Here is a 19,520-nt window from a genome sequence, read left to right as displayed (position 1 = left end):
TGAAAAATGAAATGCTTTTGTGCCTTCCAGGCTTTAAAGAACAGTTTCATTAGGTATTAAAGCAGGTTAAAAGGTCAGATGATCTCAAAATCTCAAATAATACCTCAGGGTCGGAAAATTATTGAACCTTTCCAAACAGGTTAACTTTGACAACTGTATTAAGTTGACAATTCTTTGTGCTCCTTGTATACAATGTATATGCAATCTTTCACTTTAGCTTGGGTAATTAAATCAAACTGTATTACATATAAAGAAAGCACTCGCACTATATTGCATCTCTCACATTTGCAGGTTGTCCTGAAATGCTGCGTATCTAATTTAAGTACTTTTCATGTGTAGACAAATGGGACAGTCAATTTGTGCTCATGAAGATCCCACAAACTGCAAATCTGCTTTTGATAGTGCTGGTTGCTATTTTTCAAGTAGTGGCATGGGCTGGAATTTTATGCCCCCACCCTCAGAAGTGGGCTGGAGACGGCGGAGGGTTGTAAAATTGAGTGGGAAGTGGGGGGTGCCGTTCCTGTCGCCTTTCCATCCCTTAAGTGGCCAATTAACTGCCACTTAAGGACCTCCTTTTCCCCCACCGCTGGCATACTACCAGCAGCGGGCAGCTCAAGACCCCCAGGAGGCCGCTCAGTGAAACCTGGCAGCCTCCTTATAGGCTGCGGGGGCTGCTGATCGGACACCCTGTGCCCCATGGTGGGACCCCTCCACGGCACTACATATTCCCCCCCCCAGCCTCCACCGACCCCTCCTTGCCTCGCCGGGGCCCAGCCAAATGTCCCCGGCAAGGCGCTACTCTTGCCCCTCTCCTTGGCTGTAGTCCCAGCAGCGGCCACCGCTTCCAGTGGCACTGCTAGGACTGAGAGTTGCCAGCCCAGATAGGCTGGTAGCTCTCAGAGGCGGGACTTCCTGTCTCAGAGGGGTGGAAGTCCCGTCTGAGGCCAATTAAGGGCCTGGGCCACATAAAATAATAGTGTGGCTCCCAGGCCTGCCCCTAACCTTTTGGCCAGTGGGTAGGCCCTCACACCCAATGTAAAATTCTGGCATGGGGTCTTTTATATTCAACTAGAGCCTCAGTCTAATGCTCACCCAAAAGAAAGCGCCTCTGACATTGCAGCACTCCCTTAATATTCACTGAGGTTAGGTGCTCCAGTCTTCATAGAATCATAGGAAGTTAACAGCACAGAAAGAGGCCACTTGGCCCATAGTCTTGAATGGGGTTTGAGCATACAACCATCTGTTTCAGGAGTAATCAAATACTTAATCGTTTTCTCAGTTTAAAAATAAATAATCTGGCTGAAATAAATCCTCACATGAAACTCAGTGGAAAAATCAAGCAGTCAAATCTATCTTACCAAATCCTATATACCAGACCATTCACTTGGTCATTATTTAAATCACCACATCGTCAGAAAAACAAGGGTAGAAATTCTACTTTTGTGATCGCCAGCCCATGCTTTCCAACCATTCACGAATCAGAATGGATATCCTTGTCACTTGGCAAGAGCTGAAAGGCAAAAATGGAAGCAACCAACTAACCCATCAAGCTTTTCTTACTCTGCTGAGAGTGGTGGACTTCCCAAATGAAAGCAAAGGCCACCATAATTCTGATACAGAATCACCAGAATTTTCCTGGTCCAACAAAGGAACCAAACACTTTGAGATTAGAAATGTTATGAGCACATGATAATGACACACAAAAAAAAAATCAGCTCATCTGTCGAATTTGTCCCATACAGTCATGGTGCAACTGAGCATCATTATCACCAATGTCCCACACCCACCAGTCGCCATGTAATTGCCAATTGCAGCATTTGGGACAATATAAATGGCATCAATAACCCTTGGACTTCACAAATAGGGGAAAGGTCAGCACAGAGTTTTAGCTGCTGATAGTTATTTAATGACTCTTACTGGAAAGTGCGCATGTGATTGTGAAAGACGCTAAAAGAAAAAAAACCCAGGCTAATTCAGGGGGATAAATTTCTCACCAACCCTTGAAGGTAATGAAAGCAAGTTCCAGAAGGTGACTGATCCCAAATACCCCACCTACCTTATGTTACACATCCAACTCCCCTTTAAACACCAGCAGTGAAGCTGCATTCATTGCAAAAGTTGGCAACATGTTCCAAAGATCAATGACCCATTGTTAAAAGAACCACCTGACACCTACTAGTCCAATTATGGTGTCACCAATTTTTCTCAACATATTAAATGCAAATGGACACAGTCTAGTGTCAAATCTTGAAAAGCTTTGAGAGTAAAAAGGCCATCTCAGCCTCTCGTGGTAACTAGAGCCTTCAAGGTATATATCAACATAATGCCTTCTCTGAACCTTTTCAAGAGACTTTATTTCACCTATCATGTGAGGTGACCAAACAACACACAGTGGGCTGAATTTAGTGAGGTTGTTTGGAGTGGGAATGGAGGCGTTGGGGGGGGGGGGGGGGGGGGGGGAGCCGAGAATAGCACTGCAGGCGTCCGCCTGGAAATCCGACATTGTGACGTTGGTTCCGGATTTAGTCAGTGGTGGTAAAGCACTATGGTGGCATTGTAGCCCAGATACGACAGGACTGACATTTGAATTATAGAACAGTTACTTGTAATCGAGGTGCATGTAACTGAAAGAGATTCAATGGGGGACTTGGAATTAAGTGGACAACGGGCAGTCCTCACATGCCTTTGGATACCCAACATTGAAAGGTGGCAGCACCGAGGTCTCAGTGCTGTGACAGGAAGGCAGCCAAGATTAGCACTGGATAGAGGAAGTGGGGTAGCACAGACTATTGTCAGCCTACAGTGCTGTGCGCTCTGCATGGACGGGGCATGGTTTTGGGTGGTTGGCAATGGTGGCCATACTGCTGGGTGAGAGATTCAGGTGGCCATCTATTGGGTGAGACAGTTGGCTATCAGCAAGGGTGTAAGCCAAGAGGAGCAGCAAAGGCAAAGGTTCCAAGGCAACTTTGTCACTGCAAGGACACGCTTGAGGCCTACTGATCACCTGGTAGGGGTCTCATACACCCTATCTTTGTGGGCCCCCAAACGGTGATGCAGTACCCCCGATGGAAGGAGAGCCAGGAAACAGCTGCGCCTGCCCGTGAAGTTCAACGAGAGAAAAAGCAGCAAGCTATGCCAGGAAGGGTCCGCTAGTGCCAGTGTGTGTACTGGACTGACTCAGCTACCTCCAAATGCCCATGGGGCATTATCAGCGAAGACTGCAGCTCTTCAATAAGGCTGTCACTGACTTATGTGCCATGCTGCAGGACGAGTTGCGACCTATAGGTTTCAGTGATCACACTATGCCAGTGGCCCTGAAGATCACAGGGACACTTAATATTTACGCGTCTGGATCTTTCCAGGGATCCTCTTGGAACATGTGTGGGGTCTCACAGACAGCAGCCCAGTGCCGCATCAAGGTGATCAATGTCTTGTTCAAAAATGCCAGTGACTATGTGCACTACCAGCCCAACCCTGATAGGCAGAGAGGGCTATCGTTGGATTCCCACAGATGCAAGGGGTGATAGATTGTATGCCGATGACCATCAAGGCTCTAATGGACCAGCCAGCGCCTTCATCAACAGGAAGGGCTTCAATTCCATCAACGGCAGTGGTGCCGCCCACGTACCACAGGTAAATATTGAGAATAGCCCACGAGATTCCAATGGTTAAACGTGTTGGTATCAGAAAAACCCAAGATCGCATAAGACAGCATTTTCACTGGCCACAACTCCACAAGGATGTGGTGGAGTTCTGTAAGACTTGCCACACGCGCCAGGTTTGTGGGGAAGCCTCAACATGCAATAAAACCTGCACGTCTAATTCCCATGCCAGCTTTTGAGGAACCATTCAGTAGAGTGCTGGAGGATTGTGTGGGGCCCATGCCGAAAACAAAATGGGGGCTACCAGTATCTTCTCACCATTATGGATGTGGCTACCCCATTTCCAGAGGTTATCCCTCTAAGAGTTACCTCTACCAAGCTAGTGGTGAGGGGCTAACCCAATTCTTCACTCGATATAGGCTGCCTGCTGAGATCCAGTTGGATCAGGGCATGGATTTTACGTCCAGTATTTTTCAAAAGGTCACAGATAATCTGGACATAACCCAGCTAAAGTCCTCAGCCTACCATCCACATTTACAAGGGGCTTTGCAGCGGTACCACCAGACATTGATCAGGGCATATCCTATGTGTACCCCCAAGATCGGAACAAAGGGCTGGGATTTCTTCTGTTTGCTACCATGGACGAGTCCAGTGGCTTTAGTCCCTTTGAATTAGCTTATGGACACGAGGTGAGAAGTCCTCTAAAACTAATCAAGGAGAAGCTTTTGCGACACAGGGACGAATCTTCCCTGTTAGGCTATATCTCCATTTTATGGCTCACGACAGCCTTTGCGATGGCTCAAAAACACCTAAAAACCTCCCAAAGTGTTATGAAAAGGCAGGCGGATACACATGCCAGGGCCAGATCATTTCAGCTCGGAGATGATGTGTTAGTGCTATTACGGGAGAACCGTTGAAAGCCTGGTTCAGTGGCCCGTAAAGAGTAGTAAAGAGAATTAGTCAGGTGAATTATATAATTGACACTCCAGATTGTAAGAAAATGCAAAGGCTATGCCACATCAATATGTTAAAATGGTACTACAGCCGGGAAGGGGACAAACAAACGAAGGTCTGCCAGGCAGTCAGGAAAGAGGAGGGTGAAAGGGACAGTGAGGACAAGTTAGAGGGAGGCCTGGAGGATTCCAAAATCTAACGACCTACCGTCCAGTTAGCTAACACTGAAATGTTAGGGAAATTAGACATCATACTCTCCTATTTAAATGCAGATCACAGAGGAGACCTAACAAGGCTACTCACAGCATTTAAAGGAATCTGCAGGGGTGAACAAGAGTGCACAACCCTAATCTTACACCATGTGGATCTAGAAGAGACCTGTCCCATAAAACCCTATCACCTAGGTCCCAGGACACTGATCCAAGTTCAGGAGGAAATTCAGAATGAAGACCGAGAAATTAAAGATTTAAATTCTGAGCACAGAAAGGCTCATAAGCCAAAGGAAAACTTGAAGCCCCAAAAGGTTTTTGTGGCAGATTTGGAGGGTGGTGATGGCGGTGGTGACTGCAAGTCAAGTATTCTAACTGAGGAGGAACTGTGGGCCAGGCTGGATGAGCACAAGATAAACTATGTGCAAAAAGCACTGGATGATCTTCACAAAGTTATGAACAACTTTGAATCCAGGGTTGAGTTCACTGATAGAGAAACTAGAAAAGGAAGATATTGTAGAAATATACAAGGAAATTTAGTGTATGCTGGAGCACAAGCTGACTGAACCCAGTCAAAGCAGTTGGAGTTTCCCAGTTGTGATCATGCAAAATCCCGGATGGAAAACAATTAAAACTAGAGTATGACTGTGACAATGAGACTGACGAGTCTGAGTGTACAGTTTATTTTTAATTTGTGGCCTGATAATGAATTGTTCCGGTTGTCACATTTCATTTCGCGTGGTGGGGAGGTGTTACACCAATGCGTTTTGTTGAATGATAATTTTCTTGAATCCACTGGCTGGAGATCTGAATTTGTATTTTTTTTTTTTAAAAAGACATTTTTGAAAGACAAGCTGCCAGCAAAGTCATCCTTTCAGCTTAAGATGATCACCTAATTTGCAACACTGTATCCTACACTGCAATGTTTAGGAGAGACGAAATGTCTGCTAAGTCCACAGCCAAGACCCAGGCGGTTTAAAGGAACTATCTGTTCTCTCAGCAAGAAGAAATACCGCTCACTGCTATGTCTGAATGACTAAGTGACAATCATGTGACAAGCACCTCCCCATCTGTGGTTTTTAGTGTTTGTTTTCTCTGCAGCAGAGGAGAAACAACCAGACTCTGAAATTCTCTCTATCTCTCCCCATTCCAGCATGAAAGCTTTCAAATCCTGCTTGTTGGCTGACCATCTTTACATACTCGGGCTACAATCTGAAACCCCATTGGAGGAAACCATCATCACTATCTCCAAGAGACTCACCGAACCAGTCATCTACCTCTTCAAATAAAAGCCTCAAGACCACCGAATTCAACTAGAAACCAGCCTAATCACCAAACTTCACAGACCATATACCCCTCTTACTATGGACTCTTAACTCAACCAATCTACCTTTCCCCACTCTGTAACCTATTGGCGAGCGAGAGACAGCGCGCGAGCGAGAGACAGCGCGCGAGCGAGAGACAGCGCGCGAGCGAGAGACAGCGCGCGAGCGAGAGACAGCGCGCGAGCGAGAGACAGCGCGCGAGCGAGAGACAGCGCGCGAGCGAGAGACAGCGCGCGAGCGAGAGACAGCGCGCGAGCGAGAGACAGCGCGCGAGCGAGAGACAGCGCGCGAGCGAGAGACAGCGCGCGAGCGAGAGACAGCGCGCGAGCGAGAGACAGCGCGCGAGCGAGAGACAGCGCGCGAGCGAGAGACAGCGCGCGAGCGAGAGACAGCGCGCGAGCGAGAGACAGCGCGCGAGCGAGAGACAGCGCGCGAGCGAGAGACAGCGCGCGAGAGTGAAAGTTGGCACGTTTATTATTTTAGTTCAGTTTAAGTACAATAAAGTTAACCTCTTCATTTGTTAGCTCACGAAAACCTGTCCAATTACTTCCTTGCTATGATCATAACAAGAACCAAACACCGACTGAATTAGCCAGTACATCCACTTCAAGAAAGAATTAAACCTATTGTGGTCAAACAAGGAAAGGGAAAATAGGGAAGCCCTTCGACACCTCCTCACTTGACCGTAATAAAATATAAAAATGAACATACAAACATCAAGAGAAAGCTCAGGGATGACCACAAACACAATCCTGTCATAATGGAGGGAGGAAATACCACAAACTGCAAGCGTGCAGCATCCACCTCATAATATGTGATAACAGAGTAGAACCATTTTGACAACATAAACTATATGCACAGAATAGCACGATAAGCACATAAAAAGAACTCAGTAAAAATGGGGTTAGTCTCTCTCCTGTAAGTGATAAACATTCTTTTAACAGCACTAAAACGACGCTGCACTCATCAGATTGATTGCAGGATTCTTGTCTCCCTCAAACCTAATATAACTGTCAAGTAACATTAAATGAAACAGGCAAGAGAGTCAATTCACCACTGAATTATCAAAATAAACAGTGCAATAAGACAATCCTACATAAAAAAAAACAAAAATTAACTTCTCACTGCAGGGAACCAATATAACAGTGAAGCAAATCTGTTCATTTTAAAGCACACCTTCTCAATTAGAATGAAGGATTCTTTTTTTAAGTTAACAACTTTAAAAACATTGATCCACCAATTTAAGTATTCTCAGCCTAGGCTACTTACCTGTTGTTTTAGTTTTTCTTTTTCAAGGGCCGCTTTCTCCTCAGCTTCTTTCATCTGAAGAAACAGTTGAAAAAATAACTCTGGTTCAGAGACAAATTAAACTGTCGTATTCATGTATCTTTTATATTATTAAAAGATGTAGGATTTTTAAATAATTTTTGGTTAAATTAGCTTGTACACAATTACTTCATTAATTGAATATATTTTCCAAGACATAACAAGTAATTTATCTATTATTTAACCATTGTTTATATTTTGCCCTTCAAACCTGCAATTTCTTTTCATTCGTTCAGGGGACGCGGGCCTCGCTGACTATGCCAGCATTTATTGCCCATCCCTAATTGCCCTCGAGAAGGTGGTGGTGAGCTGTCTTCTGGAACCGCTGCAGTACTTGGGAGTGTAGGTACACCAACAATGCTGTTCGGAAGGGAGTTGCAGGATTTTGACCCTGCGAGTGAAAGAACGGCAATATAGTTCCAAGGAGTTCTGATGAAGGGTCACTGATCTGAAACGTTAACTCTGCTTCTCTCTCCACAGATGCTGCCAGACTTGCTGAGTATTTCCAGCATTTCTTGTTTTTAGCTCCAAGTACTGGTAGGACTGACCACTGCACAGTCAGTCCTTGCGGAGACAAAGTCCCATCTTCACACTGACGATACCCTCCATCTTGTTATGTGGCACTACCACTGTGCTAAATGGGATAGATTTCGAACAGATCTGGCAATGCAAAACTGGTCATCCATGAGGTGCAGTGGGCCATCAGCAGCAGCAGAACTGTACACAACCACAATCTGTAACCTCATGGCCTGGCATATACTCCACTCTACCATTACCATCAAGCCAGGGCATAAACCCTGATTCAATGAAGAGTGTAGCAGAACCAGGCATACCTCAAAATGAGGTGTCAACCTTGTGAAGCGACAACCCCGGACTACTTGCTTTCCAAAGAGTGTAAGCAGCATGCGATAGACTGAGCTAAGCAATCCCACAACCAACGGATCAGATCTAAGCTCTGCAGTCCTACCACATGCAGTCGTGAATGGTGGTAGACAATTAAACAAGTACTGGAGGAGGTGACTCCACAAACATCCCCATCCTCAATGATGGAGGAGTCCAGCGCATCAGTGCAAAAGATAAGGCTGAAGCATTTGCAATAATCTTCAGCCAGACGTGCCTAGTGGATGATCCATCTTGGCCTCCTCCTGAAGACCCCAGCATAACAGATGCCAGTCTTCAGCCAATGCGATTCACTTTGCGTGATTTCAAGAAACAATTGAAGGCACTGGATACTGCAAAGATTATGGGCCCTGACAATATAGAATCATAGAAAGTTTAAGGCGCAGAAAGAGGCCACTTGGCCCATTATGTCTGTGCCAGCTGAAAAACAATCCACCTATTCCAATCCCACCTTCCAGCATTTGGTCCGTACCCCAGCAGATTACGGCATTTGAGGTGCATATCCAGACTCCTTTTGAATGAGTTGAGGGTCTCTGCCTCAACTATCCTTTCAGGCAGTGAGATCCAGACCCCCACAACCCTCTGGGTGAAAAAGTTTTCCTCATCTCCCCTCCAGTTTTTCTACAAATCACTTTAAATCTATGCCCTCTCGTCACCTACCGCTCTGCTAAAGTGAATAGACCCTTCACCTCCACTCAGCCTTCTCTGTTCCAAGGAAAACACCAGCAGCCTATCCAATCTTTCCTCATAGCTGCATTTTTCCAGTCCTGGCAACATCCTCGTAAATCTCCTCTGTACCCTCTCTCATGCAATTACATCCTTTCTGTAATGAGGTGACCAGAACTGCACACAGTACGCAAGTTGTGGCCTAACCAATGAGTTATACAGTTCCAGCATAACCTCTCTGCTCTTATATTCTATACCTCGGCTAATAAAAGAATGAATTACATGTGCCTTCTTAACCAGTTTATCGATCTGTCCTGCTACCTTAAGGGATCTGTGGACATTCACTCCAAGGTCCCTCACTTCCTCTACACCAGTATTTTCCCATTTATTGTGTATTCCTTTGCCTTGTTTGACCTCCCCAAATGCATCACCTCACACTTCTCCAGGTTGAATTCCATTTGTCACTTTTCTGCCCATCTGACCAGACCATCAATACCTTCCTGCAGCCTCCAGCTATCGTCCTCGCCATCTACCACACGACCAATCTTTGTCTCATCTGCAAACTTCTTGATCATGCCCCATACATATATGTCCAAATTGTTAATATATACCACAAAAAGCAGGGAACCCAGTACTGACCCCTGCGGAACGCCACTGGAAACAGCCCTCCAGTCGCTAAAACACCCAACAATTACCCTTTCTTTCCTGCCAATGAGCCAATTTTGTATCCACCTTGCCGCATTTCCCTGGATCCCATGGGATTTTATTTTTTTTAACCAGTCTGCCATGTGGGACCTTGTCAAAAGCCTTGCTAAAATCTATGTAGACCACATGAACTGTACTACCCTCATCTATCTTCCTAGTTACATCCCGGCAATAGTACTGAAGACCTGTGCTCCAGAGATTGCCACGCCCCTAGCCAAGCTATTCCAGTACAGCTACATCACTGGCATCTACCAGGCAATGCGGAAAATTACCCAGGTATTTCCTGTAAACAAAAAGCTCGACAAATCCAACTTGGCCAATTACCACCCCATCAGTCTACTTTCGATCATCAGTAACGTGATGGATGGTGTCATAGACAGGGCTATCAAGCGGCACTTGCTTGGCAATTACCTGCTCAGTGATGCTCAGTTTGAGTTCTGCCAGGGCCACTTAGCTCCTGACCTCATTACAGCCTTGGTTCAAACATGGACAAAAGAGCTGAACGCAAGTGGTGAGGTGAGAGTGACTGCCCTTGATATCAAAGCAGCATTTGACCAAGTATGGCATCAATGAGCCCGAGCAAAACTGGAGTCAATGGGAATTAGGGGGAAAACTCTCCGCTGGTTGGAGTCATACCTAGCACAAAGGAAGATGGTTGTGGTTGTTAGAGGTCAATCATCTCAGCACGAGTACATCATGGCAGGAGGTCCTCAGGATAGTATCCTCGGCCCAACCATCTTCAGCTGCTTCATCAATGACCTTCCTTCAATAATAAGGTCAGAAGTGGGGATGTTCACTGATGATTGCACAATGTTCAGCACCATTCTCGACGCCTCAGATACTGAAGCAGCCTGTGTAGAAATGCAGCAAGACCTGGACAATATCCAGGCTTGGGCTGATAAGTGGCAAGTAACATTCGCCCCACATAAGTGCCTGACAATGACCATCTCCAACAAGAGAGAAAATAACCATCTCCCCCTGACATTCAATGACATTACCATCACTGAATCGCCCACTATCAACATCCTGGGGGTTACCATTGACCAGAAACTGAACTGGAGTAGCCATATAAATACAGTGGTTACAAGAGCAGGTCAGAGGCTAGGAATCCTGCGGCAAGTAACTCACCTCCTGACTCTCCAAAGCCTGCCCACCATCTACAAGGCACAAGTCAGGAGTGTGATGGAATACTCTCCACTTGCCTGGATGGGTGCAGCTCCAACAACACAAGAAGCTCGACACCATCCAGGACAAAGCAGCCCGCTTGATTGGCACCCCATCAACAAACATTCACTCCCTCACCAACATCACACAGTGGCAGAAGTGTGTGCCATCTACAAGATGCACAGCAGCAACTCACCAAGGCTCCTTAGACAGCACCTTCCAAACCCACAACCTCTACCACCTAGAAGGACAAGGGCAGCAGATGCATGGGAACACCATAGGCGGCACAGTGGTTAGCACCACAGCCTCACAGCTCCAGCGACCCGGGTTCGGTTCTGGGTACTGCCTGTGCGGATATTGCAAGTGCTCCCTGTGACCGCGTGGCTTTCCGCCGGATGCTCCAGTTTCCTCCCACAGCCAAAGAATTGCAGGTTGATAGGTAAATTAGCCATTGTAAATTGCCCCTAGTGTAGGTAGGTGGTAGGAGAACGGTGGGGATGTGGTAGAGAATATAGGGTTAGTATAAATGGGTGGTTGTTGGTCGGCACAGACTCGGTGGGCCGAAGGGCCTGTTTCAATGCTGTATGACTATGACCACCAGCTGCAAGTTCCCCTCCAAGTCACACACCATCCTGACTTGGAACTACAATCGCTGTTCCTTCCCTGTCGCTAGGTCAAAATCCTGGAACTCCCTTCCTAACAGCATTGTGGGTGTAACTACCCCACATGAACTGCAGCAGTTCAAGGCGGCAGTTCACCACCACCTTCTCAAGGGCAATAAATGCTGGCCTAGCCAGCGACATCCATATCCCATGAACGAACGAAAAAAAAGTCAGGATGGTGTGTGGCGTGCAGGGAAACTTGCAGGTGGCTGTGCTCCCATGCATCTGCTGCCCTTGTTTAGAAGGTGCTATTGAAGGAGCCTCAGTAAGTCGCTGCAGTGCATTTTGTACATGGTACACACTGCCTGTGTGTGTCAGTGGTGAAGGGAGTTGAAGGTGGTGGCTGGGGTGCCAGTCAAGTAGGCTGCTTTGTCCTGGATGGTGTCGAGCTTCTTGAGTGTTGTTGGAGCTGCACCCATCCAGGCAAGTGGAGAGTATTCCATCACACTCCTAACTTGTGCACTGTAGAAGGTGGACAGACATTGGGGAGACAGGAGGTGAGGTATTCACCGCAGAATTCCCAGCCTCTGACCTGCTCTTGTAGACACAGCATTTTTGTGACTGGTCCAGTTCAGTTTCTGGTCAATGATGACCCACAAGAAGTTGCTAGTGTAAAATTCAGCGATGGTAGTGCCATTGAACATCAAGGGGAGATGATTAGACTCTCACTTGTTTGAGATGGTCAATGCCTGGCACATGTGTGGTGGAACTGTTACTTGCCACTTTGGGCGGCACAGTGGCGCAGTGGTTAGCACCGCAGCCTCACAGCTCCAGGGACCCGGGTTCGATTCCGGGTACTGCCTGTGTGGAGTTTGCAAGTTCTCCCTGTGTCTGCGTGGGTTTTCTCCGGGTGCTCCGGTTTCCTCCCACAAGCCAAAAGACTTGCAGGTTGATAGGTAAATTGGCCATTATAAATTGTCACTAGTATAGGTAGGTGGTAGGGAAATATAGGGACAGGTGGGGATGTTTGGTAGGAATATGGGATTAGTGTAGGATTAGTATAAATGGGTGGTTGATGTTCGGCACAGACTCGGTGGGCCGAAGGGCCTGTTTCAGTGCTGTATCTCTAATCTAAATCTAAAAAAAAATCAGCCCAAGCCTGGATGTTGTCCAGGTCTTGCTGCATCTGGGTACAGCTGCTTCAGTATCTGAGCAATCGCGAATGGTGCAGAACTTTGTGCAATCATCAGCAAACATCCCCATTTCTGATCATATGATGGAGGGAAGGTCATTGATGAAGCAGCAGCTGAAGATGGTTGGGTCTAGGACACTGCCCTCAGGAACTCCTGCAGTGATCTCCTGGGACTGAGATGATGGACCTCAACAATCTTCCTTTGTGCTAGTTTTGACTCCAACCAGCAGAGCATTTTCCCCGATTCCCATCGACTCTAGTTTTGCTAGGGCTCCATAATGCCATACTTGGTCAAATGCTGCCTTGATGTCAAGGCAATCACTCTCACCTCACTCCTGTTGGTTCATTTGCATTCTGGATCAGAATTGAACCTAGTTATTGGATATATTGTTTTTGGAATTGACTGCAGTCAGTACTGGTTCAAAACAACTCTAAAATTACTGTATTTTAATTTTAATGAACCACTAGTTAATCTTAAAATTTCCACTTTTTTAAACAACGTTTTCACTGCCCAACTTGCTTAATTTTTTTCCAGATGTAGCCTTCATTAGGCATGCAAATACTATCTAGTTTGTAGAGGATGAAGGAGAAAATCCAAATTGTTGCTACTACTCGCAATATAGTCATTTCAGAGTCTCTCATATTAAAAGGAGTAAAATAAAACTGGAGGAAATCCATGAAAAATCCAAGCCACCTGGCCAAGTTTAATCAGCATATGCTTTACAATGGAAGTTGACTGGTCTGGAAGGTTCCACATGTAATCCAATATAGTTGTTGGGCCTCTCCAATTTAAAATGCAGTCTTCATTCTGAAACAGTAGCTCAGTAATGCAAATTTCAGACCAAGGCTGTTAATCAACTTTCTAAACAATTAATAAAAATGTATTTTTATCAACTTGAGCCTGTGTCAGATAAAAAGTACTTCAAAGCATAGAATTTTAAAACACAGGAGACAATTGTACCTGTGCAGCTTTCTGAAATTATTCCCAATACTTGGTGTAGTCCCAATCCTCTGCCCTTTTAATTTATTTTTCAAATATTTATCAACCTTTTTTAAAATTTACATAGATTCTGCTTCTACCATCATTTCTAGTACAGCATACAATCCTGAGTGAACAAATTGCAAGCAATCTATTAAGTCTTGTATACAGACACACACAAACAATGGAAGTTTAACTTGTAGAATGCAATGTACTCATTGCAACAGTTGTACAGGTGATTTCATTTGTTTGTAAAGCCAATTCTGAACATGTTCTTTGTACCCACTCTTAAGCATAACAGAGTATAATGTAACAAGACAACAGACATTACCTCAGATGCTTTTTGCTTCATTTCCTGACAGACTTCATCACATTCCACCAGGACTTGCTCCGCAATCACCACGGAACACAGTATTTCCTTACAGAACACACAAACGTCTTTGGTATTAGTTTTTCAAAGAATGTTGTGTTAAATTAAAACCACAAATTCTGTATATACAGGAAGGACATAGTTGATATTTTGAGAATTGATAAACCTTTGCTTAAAATAACACCCATATAGTGGGCACACTTGATAAAATATGCTCACACCAGTTCTACTGTTCGTTAAATAACAATGAATAAAGACACTTATCATGCCACAATAATGTTCCATTGGAGGTTACACCCACAAATGTGTGATCATCATCATTCTGGTGTTTCAAATAAATAGAAAATAGCTGATCCTAGTTGAACCAAAGTATTGTATTTTCCTCTGCATCTTTTCAATGACTGCTGGCTTGTGTAACACACTGATGTATTCTCCTTGACAGAAGAATTAGTTCATGTTCCATCTGCTGCTTTGTGCACCAATACTTGCCCAAATTACCTGCCTATACCACCCTATTAAAAATTGACAAGAATTGAAAATCAATCAACTAGTCTGCAGGTGATTTTTGAAACGTACACACACACAAACTGGTGCATGCAGACTCATAAGTTCCCTTTAGCTGAATTTGAAACAGTCGTTCCCTGCACTTTTGGCACACACATAGACAATCACTTGAAGATAAAACGCCATGGCTTGTTTACTATTCCATTACCAAAGGATGCCTGAATATAATTATGTTTATCGTTAAATTATATTAAAAAGTGAATAGCTTTAAAGTGCATCAGTTCACTGGATTTCATGGCTTAGAAGGTATGCTGAAAATAGGTTTAGACTGTGCATAATTATATTAGATTCTGCACTTTCAATTCCTAAAATTAAACCTGTATTTTATTGTAAGGGAATTAGAGTTATTTGGGGAGTTTCTTTGTATTAAATACAAGTCTAAATAAGATGTCTCAGGCTCCAAACCACAATGGTCGAGTTGACCTGGACCTTTGGTGCACACTGCCAATTTCTAAATAGATAGTGGGGTCTTTCTGAACTTTCTTATCCAAGTTTCTTCGCAACATTTGACAGATTAGTATATTTAGAACTGCACTGGGTACTGCAAATGCTATGGGCCCTGACAACATTCCTGCATTAGAAATGAAGACTTGTGCTCCAGAACTAGCTGCGCCCTGAGCCAAGCTGTTCCAGTACAGCTACAACACTGGCATCTACCCCGCAAAGTGGAAAATTGCCCAAGTATGTTGTATATACAACAAGCAGGACAAATCAAACCCAGCCAATTACCACCCACCGCGGGTGAGAGGGGGCGAGGGCGAGAGACAGACAGGGAGAGAGCAAGCGGGAGGGGGAGGGAGGGGGGAAGAGAGAGAGAGAGAGAGAGAGAGAGAGAGAGAGAGAGAGAGAGAGAGAGAGAGAGAGAGAGAGAGAGAGAGAAGAGGAAAAGAGAGAAAGAGAGAAAGAGAAAAAGAGAGAAAGAGAAAAAGAGAAAAAGAGAGAAAGAGAGAAAGAGAAAAAGAGAAAAAGAGAAAAAGAGAAAAAGAGAAAAAGAAGAGAGAGAGAGAGAGAGAGAGAGAGAGAGAGAGACACGGAGGACAAACATCACAAAACCCTTTCCAGCTGAGCTGGGAGAAAATCCAGCAAGCCAAAAAAGTACCCTGTTGTGAGTTCTACACTTCAACTTGTGCAGTCTTCAGAGGGAAATTTCAAAAATAGAGAAATCTACCAATAAACCAGGCCTGCAACTTTATTGAAGAAATTGACCTCTGAGAAGATTCAACATGTTACCGTGAACCCCGAAAACCTACCTCATTTCAAATCCCTTACCTCTTTTCCTCTCCAACTGTCTCTCTTTATGTGTGTGCGCACGAGTGAATGACTGAGAGGGTGTGGTTGTGACAATTTCAGGATAATAAATATTGCTCAATAAATAATTAATCTTCTGTTTTACACCTATAAGAAAGCATGTTGTGACATGCTATATGAAAAATAAATCAGAAGGGGCAAAAACCCTAGCAACAAAAATAACTTGCTGAGGTCAATTAAGAATTGAACAGTGGAGACCATTCACACTCAACATGCGGCCATAACAAATTTTTCTTGAACATCTTGAATTATTTCTTTAAATGTTTCCCACTGTTTATTTACGGTTATACCTTGTAGTCTATTTACCCAATCAATCTTAGCCAGCTCTCTCCTCATACCTATGTAATCGGTTTTGTTTAGGTTTAAGATTCTGGTTTGTGATTGCAGTATGTCGTTTTCAAACCTAATATGGAATTCAATCGTATTATGATCACTATTTCCCAGTGGATCATTTATCATGATATTACGAATTAACATTGCTTCATTACACAATACTAGGTCTAAAATAGCCTTATCTCCAGTTGGTTCCAAAGCATTCTACAAACTCATCTTCTAGATTACCTTTGCCAACTTGATTGGTCCAGTCTATAAGAAGATTACTATCACCCACAATTATTACACTGCCTTCGTTACTTACTCCAATAATTTCTTGTTTAATGCTCTGTCCAATGGTATAACTACAGTTACTATTGGTCTATATTGTTGTTATTGTTAAATTCCCTATGAATAAGGAGAATGAGAGGTGATCTCATGGAAACAAAAAAACTCATGCAGATTGACCAGCTAGATGCTGAGAGAATAATTTCCCTGTCTGTGGAGTTGAGAACTAAGGATCTCAGACTCAGAATAAGAGTTCAGTCATTTACAGCTGAGACAAGAAATTTCTTCACTCAAAGGGTTGTAAACCTTTGAGGTTCCGTACCACAGTGAGCTGTGGATCCTTAGTCCGTTGAGTATATTCAAGTCAGAGATGAACAGATTTTTGGACACTAAGAGAATGAGGTTTATGGGGATAACTTGTGAAATAATAAAAATGGTTGGGTTGCAACTTAAAGCCCTTATGTCTATGAAAACTACACAAGAAAGAAATGCTATAGTTATTAAAATTTTATAATGTGTTATGTTTAATAAATACCTTTTTAATCCGCTTACAGGGGCACTTCGCCTTCACTTTCTGGCTGCAGCTTTGTGGACAGTTACCAGGGTGGCAGGTTGCTTTGCATCGATGGCCACATGACAGCTGCTTAAAAGGAAGGTGAAAAGAAAAAAATTGATTTCTGTTCAACAGAGAAATTGTACAAATCAGAAGCCGTTAAAAGGAGACTTAATCCTGCTTAAAATTATTCAGTTATAAGTTAACCTGCAAATAAAATCTCTATTGTTCTCAACTGAGCTCAGCCTTGTTCAGGAAATATGTAACTTCTAACATCCTGTCTAGTCATATGGGTGCTACATTTTGCCTTCCTTCTTCTAGAAGGCATACTTTTAACATGTTTTTTAAAATGCAAATTGTGCTCTACCGATAGTTCAATGAATTCGTATTGACCAGAAAGATCCCAAGTGTGATCTCCAGTCTCTGTTGAACATCCAGAGGGATTGAACTGAAAGGTAGGGAAGTTATGCTAAACCCGTCGCGAACCTTGTTTCGGCCGCACTTAAAAGTACTGCATACAGTTCTGGTCGCTATATTATGAAAAGGATAAAAAAAAGGCACTGGAGAAGCAGAAAAGATTTACAAGGATGATACTAGAAATGCGTGGGTATACATTTCAGGAAAGTGCAATCAGGTTGGGTCTCTTCTCAAAAAAGGCTGCGAGGTTACCTAATAGATGTCTTAAAAATTATGAAAGGTTTTGATAGAATGGATAGAGAGAGAGAATGTTTCCACTTTGGGGAAGAGTGTAACTGGAGGCCATCAATATAAGACAGTCACCAAAAAATCTAACAGGGAATTCAAAAGAAACTTCTGTACCCAAAGAGTGGTGAGAATGTAGAACTTGCTAACACAGGAAGTGGTTGAAGCAAATAGTATAGCTGCACTTAAGGGGAAGCTAGGCAAGTATATGAGGGAGAAGGGAATAGAGTGATAGAAGGGAACAAATACATGTAGATGAGGGAAGGTGGGATGAGGTTCAAGTGGAGCATAAACACTGGCTTAGACTGGTTGGACCAGATAGCCTGTTTCTATGCCATATGTCCTATGTAAAAACAATTTCAGCAGGCATTGTTATGGGGTGTACGATGGACCTCAACATCTCTATTAGCTAATGATCCTGCTGCTAACTGTATCCACTAGCCCTTGATGGAAATGCGCCACGTGAATGCTGGGTGAGCAATTAATTAGGTTCAGCTGTAATGCCCCTCATTATTTAAAAGCCTATCGAAACACACAGTTCAGGATTTTTCTTAAGCAGAAGAAACTTAGGGGAGTCACTGTAGGGTTACAGAATGTATGGAGTTGTATCCTCAAACTTTCAATGGGTTCAAGGGTGGAGAATGTTAAGAGTATGGGGGGAGGGGCAAGGAAGAGAACTTGGCAAGAAAAAAAAACCATTGACAATTTATCAATGTGACCATTTTTCTCCCCCCACCCGGCAACCCCAAGTGTTGACTTACTGCTATACACTTTCACAGACACCAAGCATCTTACAGTACTTTATTCAAAAAGTTTTTTCTTTGTGTGTGAACTTAAATTGCAAGTGTTGGCAAACTACTCAATCACTGAGGGCAAAGTGGCCAAGCCAGATGCTGCCCTCACACAAGATTCACAAACACAGTCCAGTGGCAGTCATCAGACATTAATTAGATTAATTAGGACAAAGAACCTTGGATGATCTTCCCCAAGTCAATCGCAGCTCTGTAATTGCTTCCCTGGCTTAGTACAGGCCAGTCTTCATATATGGAACATTCTAGGTTGTACGATGTTAACACCATACCAGTACTTACTCACTCAGATATCAAAGGAGACCAAAAAGCATCCAATAAAGTGTTACCTGCAGAAAAGTCGGTGTCAGTAAAGTTTTCAAACATCAGGGACTGAGATGCAAGAAATTCTGGCTAACGGTAGTTGAGCAGAGGTGCAATTTAACATTTTAAATATACTACAAAAGAATGTTTTACCAACCATAACTGGCTCACTAATATTCTTTAGGGAAAGAAAACTGCTGTCCGTATCTTGTCTGACCTGTATGTGACTCTAGTCTCACATCAACGCAGTTCATTTTGAAATGGCCCAGCAAGCCACTCAAACACGATTCAGCAATTCAAGAAAGGTCGCCATTACTTTCTCAAGGGGAACTAGGGATGGGCAATAAACGGCAGCCTTACTGGCAAAGCCAACATCTCAAGCATAAATGTTTTAAAAAGATAGCTCTATAAACAACCCATCACAAATTACACTGACCTCATTTAAATTTTTACCAAAATTCCAAAATAAAATCTTGCTATTAAGTAGATAATAACATGCAAATAAGAATCAGTGGACTTTGTATGAACATATATAAAATTAGTTATTTCAACATGAACAATGGTTGTGTACTGACTGAACAAACCATGTGTAGATGCACCTTATGTGCTTAAATAAATGGGAGGAGATCTCAGCGCAGCAGTGGTTGAAACCACTCCTACTTCTCCGAACCCAACAGAAATGAAGAA

At 43.8% G+C, this 19,520-nt stretch overlaps 1 protein-coding gene across 5 annotated transcripts in view; it reads right to left on the bottom strand.

Moving 5' to 3' along the window:
* nfxl1 (nuclear transcription factor, X-box binding-like 1) overlaps nucleotides 1-19,520 on the bottom strand; it is a 227,948-nt gene that overhangs the window by 40,412 nt on the left and 168,016 nt on the right. For 3 of the 5 annotated variants that reach the window (XM_068035931.1, XM_068035921.1, XM_068035911.1), the window contains exons 19-21: nucleotides 17,002-17,109; nucleotides 13,956-14,042; nucleotides 7,360-7,413 (exon numbers count right to left, since the gene is read on the bottom strand). In XM_068035931.1, coding sequence (XP_067892032.1) covers nucleotides 7,360-7,413; nucleotides 13,956-14,042; nucleotides 17,002-17,109 — 249 coding nt within the window. Of the gene's footprint in view, nucleotides 1-7,357; nucleotides 7,414-7,627; nucleotides 7,808-13,955; nucleotides 14,043-17,001; nucleotides 17,110-19,520 lie in introns of those variants that run through there. The other 2 variants (XR_010975412.1, XM_068035941.1) reach the window with 2 other exon arrangements.

Source organism: Heterodontus francisci, chromosome 1, assembly GCF_036365525.1.
Source record: "Heterodontus francisci isolate sHetFra1 chromosome 1, sHetFra1.hap1, whole genome shotgun sequence".
Taxonomy (NCBI): Eukaryota; Metazoa; Chordata; class Chondrichthyes; order Heterodontiformes; family Heterodontidae; genus Heterodontus; species Heterodontus francisci.
Note: the sequence above shows the minus strand (reverse complement) of the source record. Positions and strands in the feature narration are given on the sequence as shown.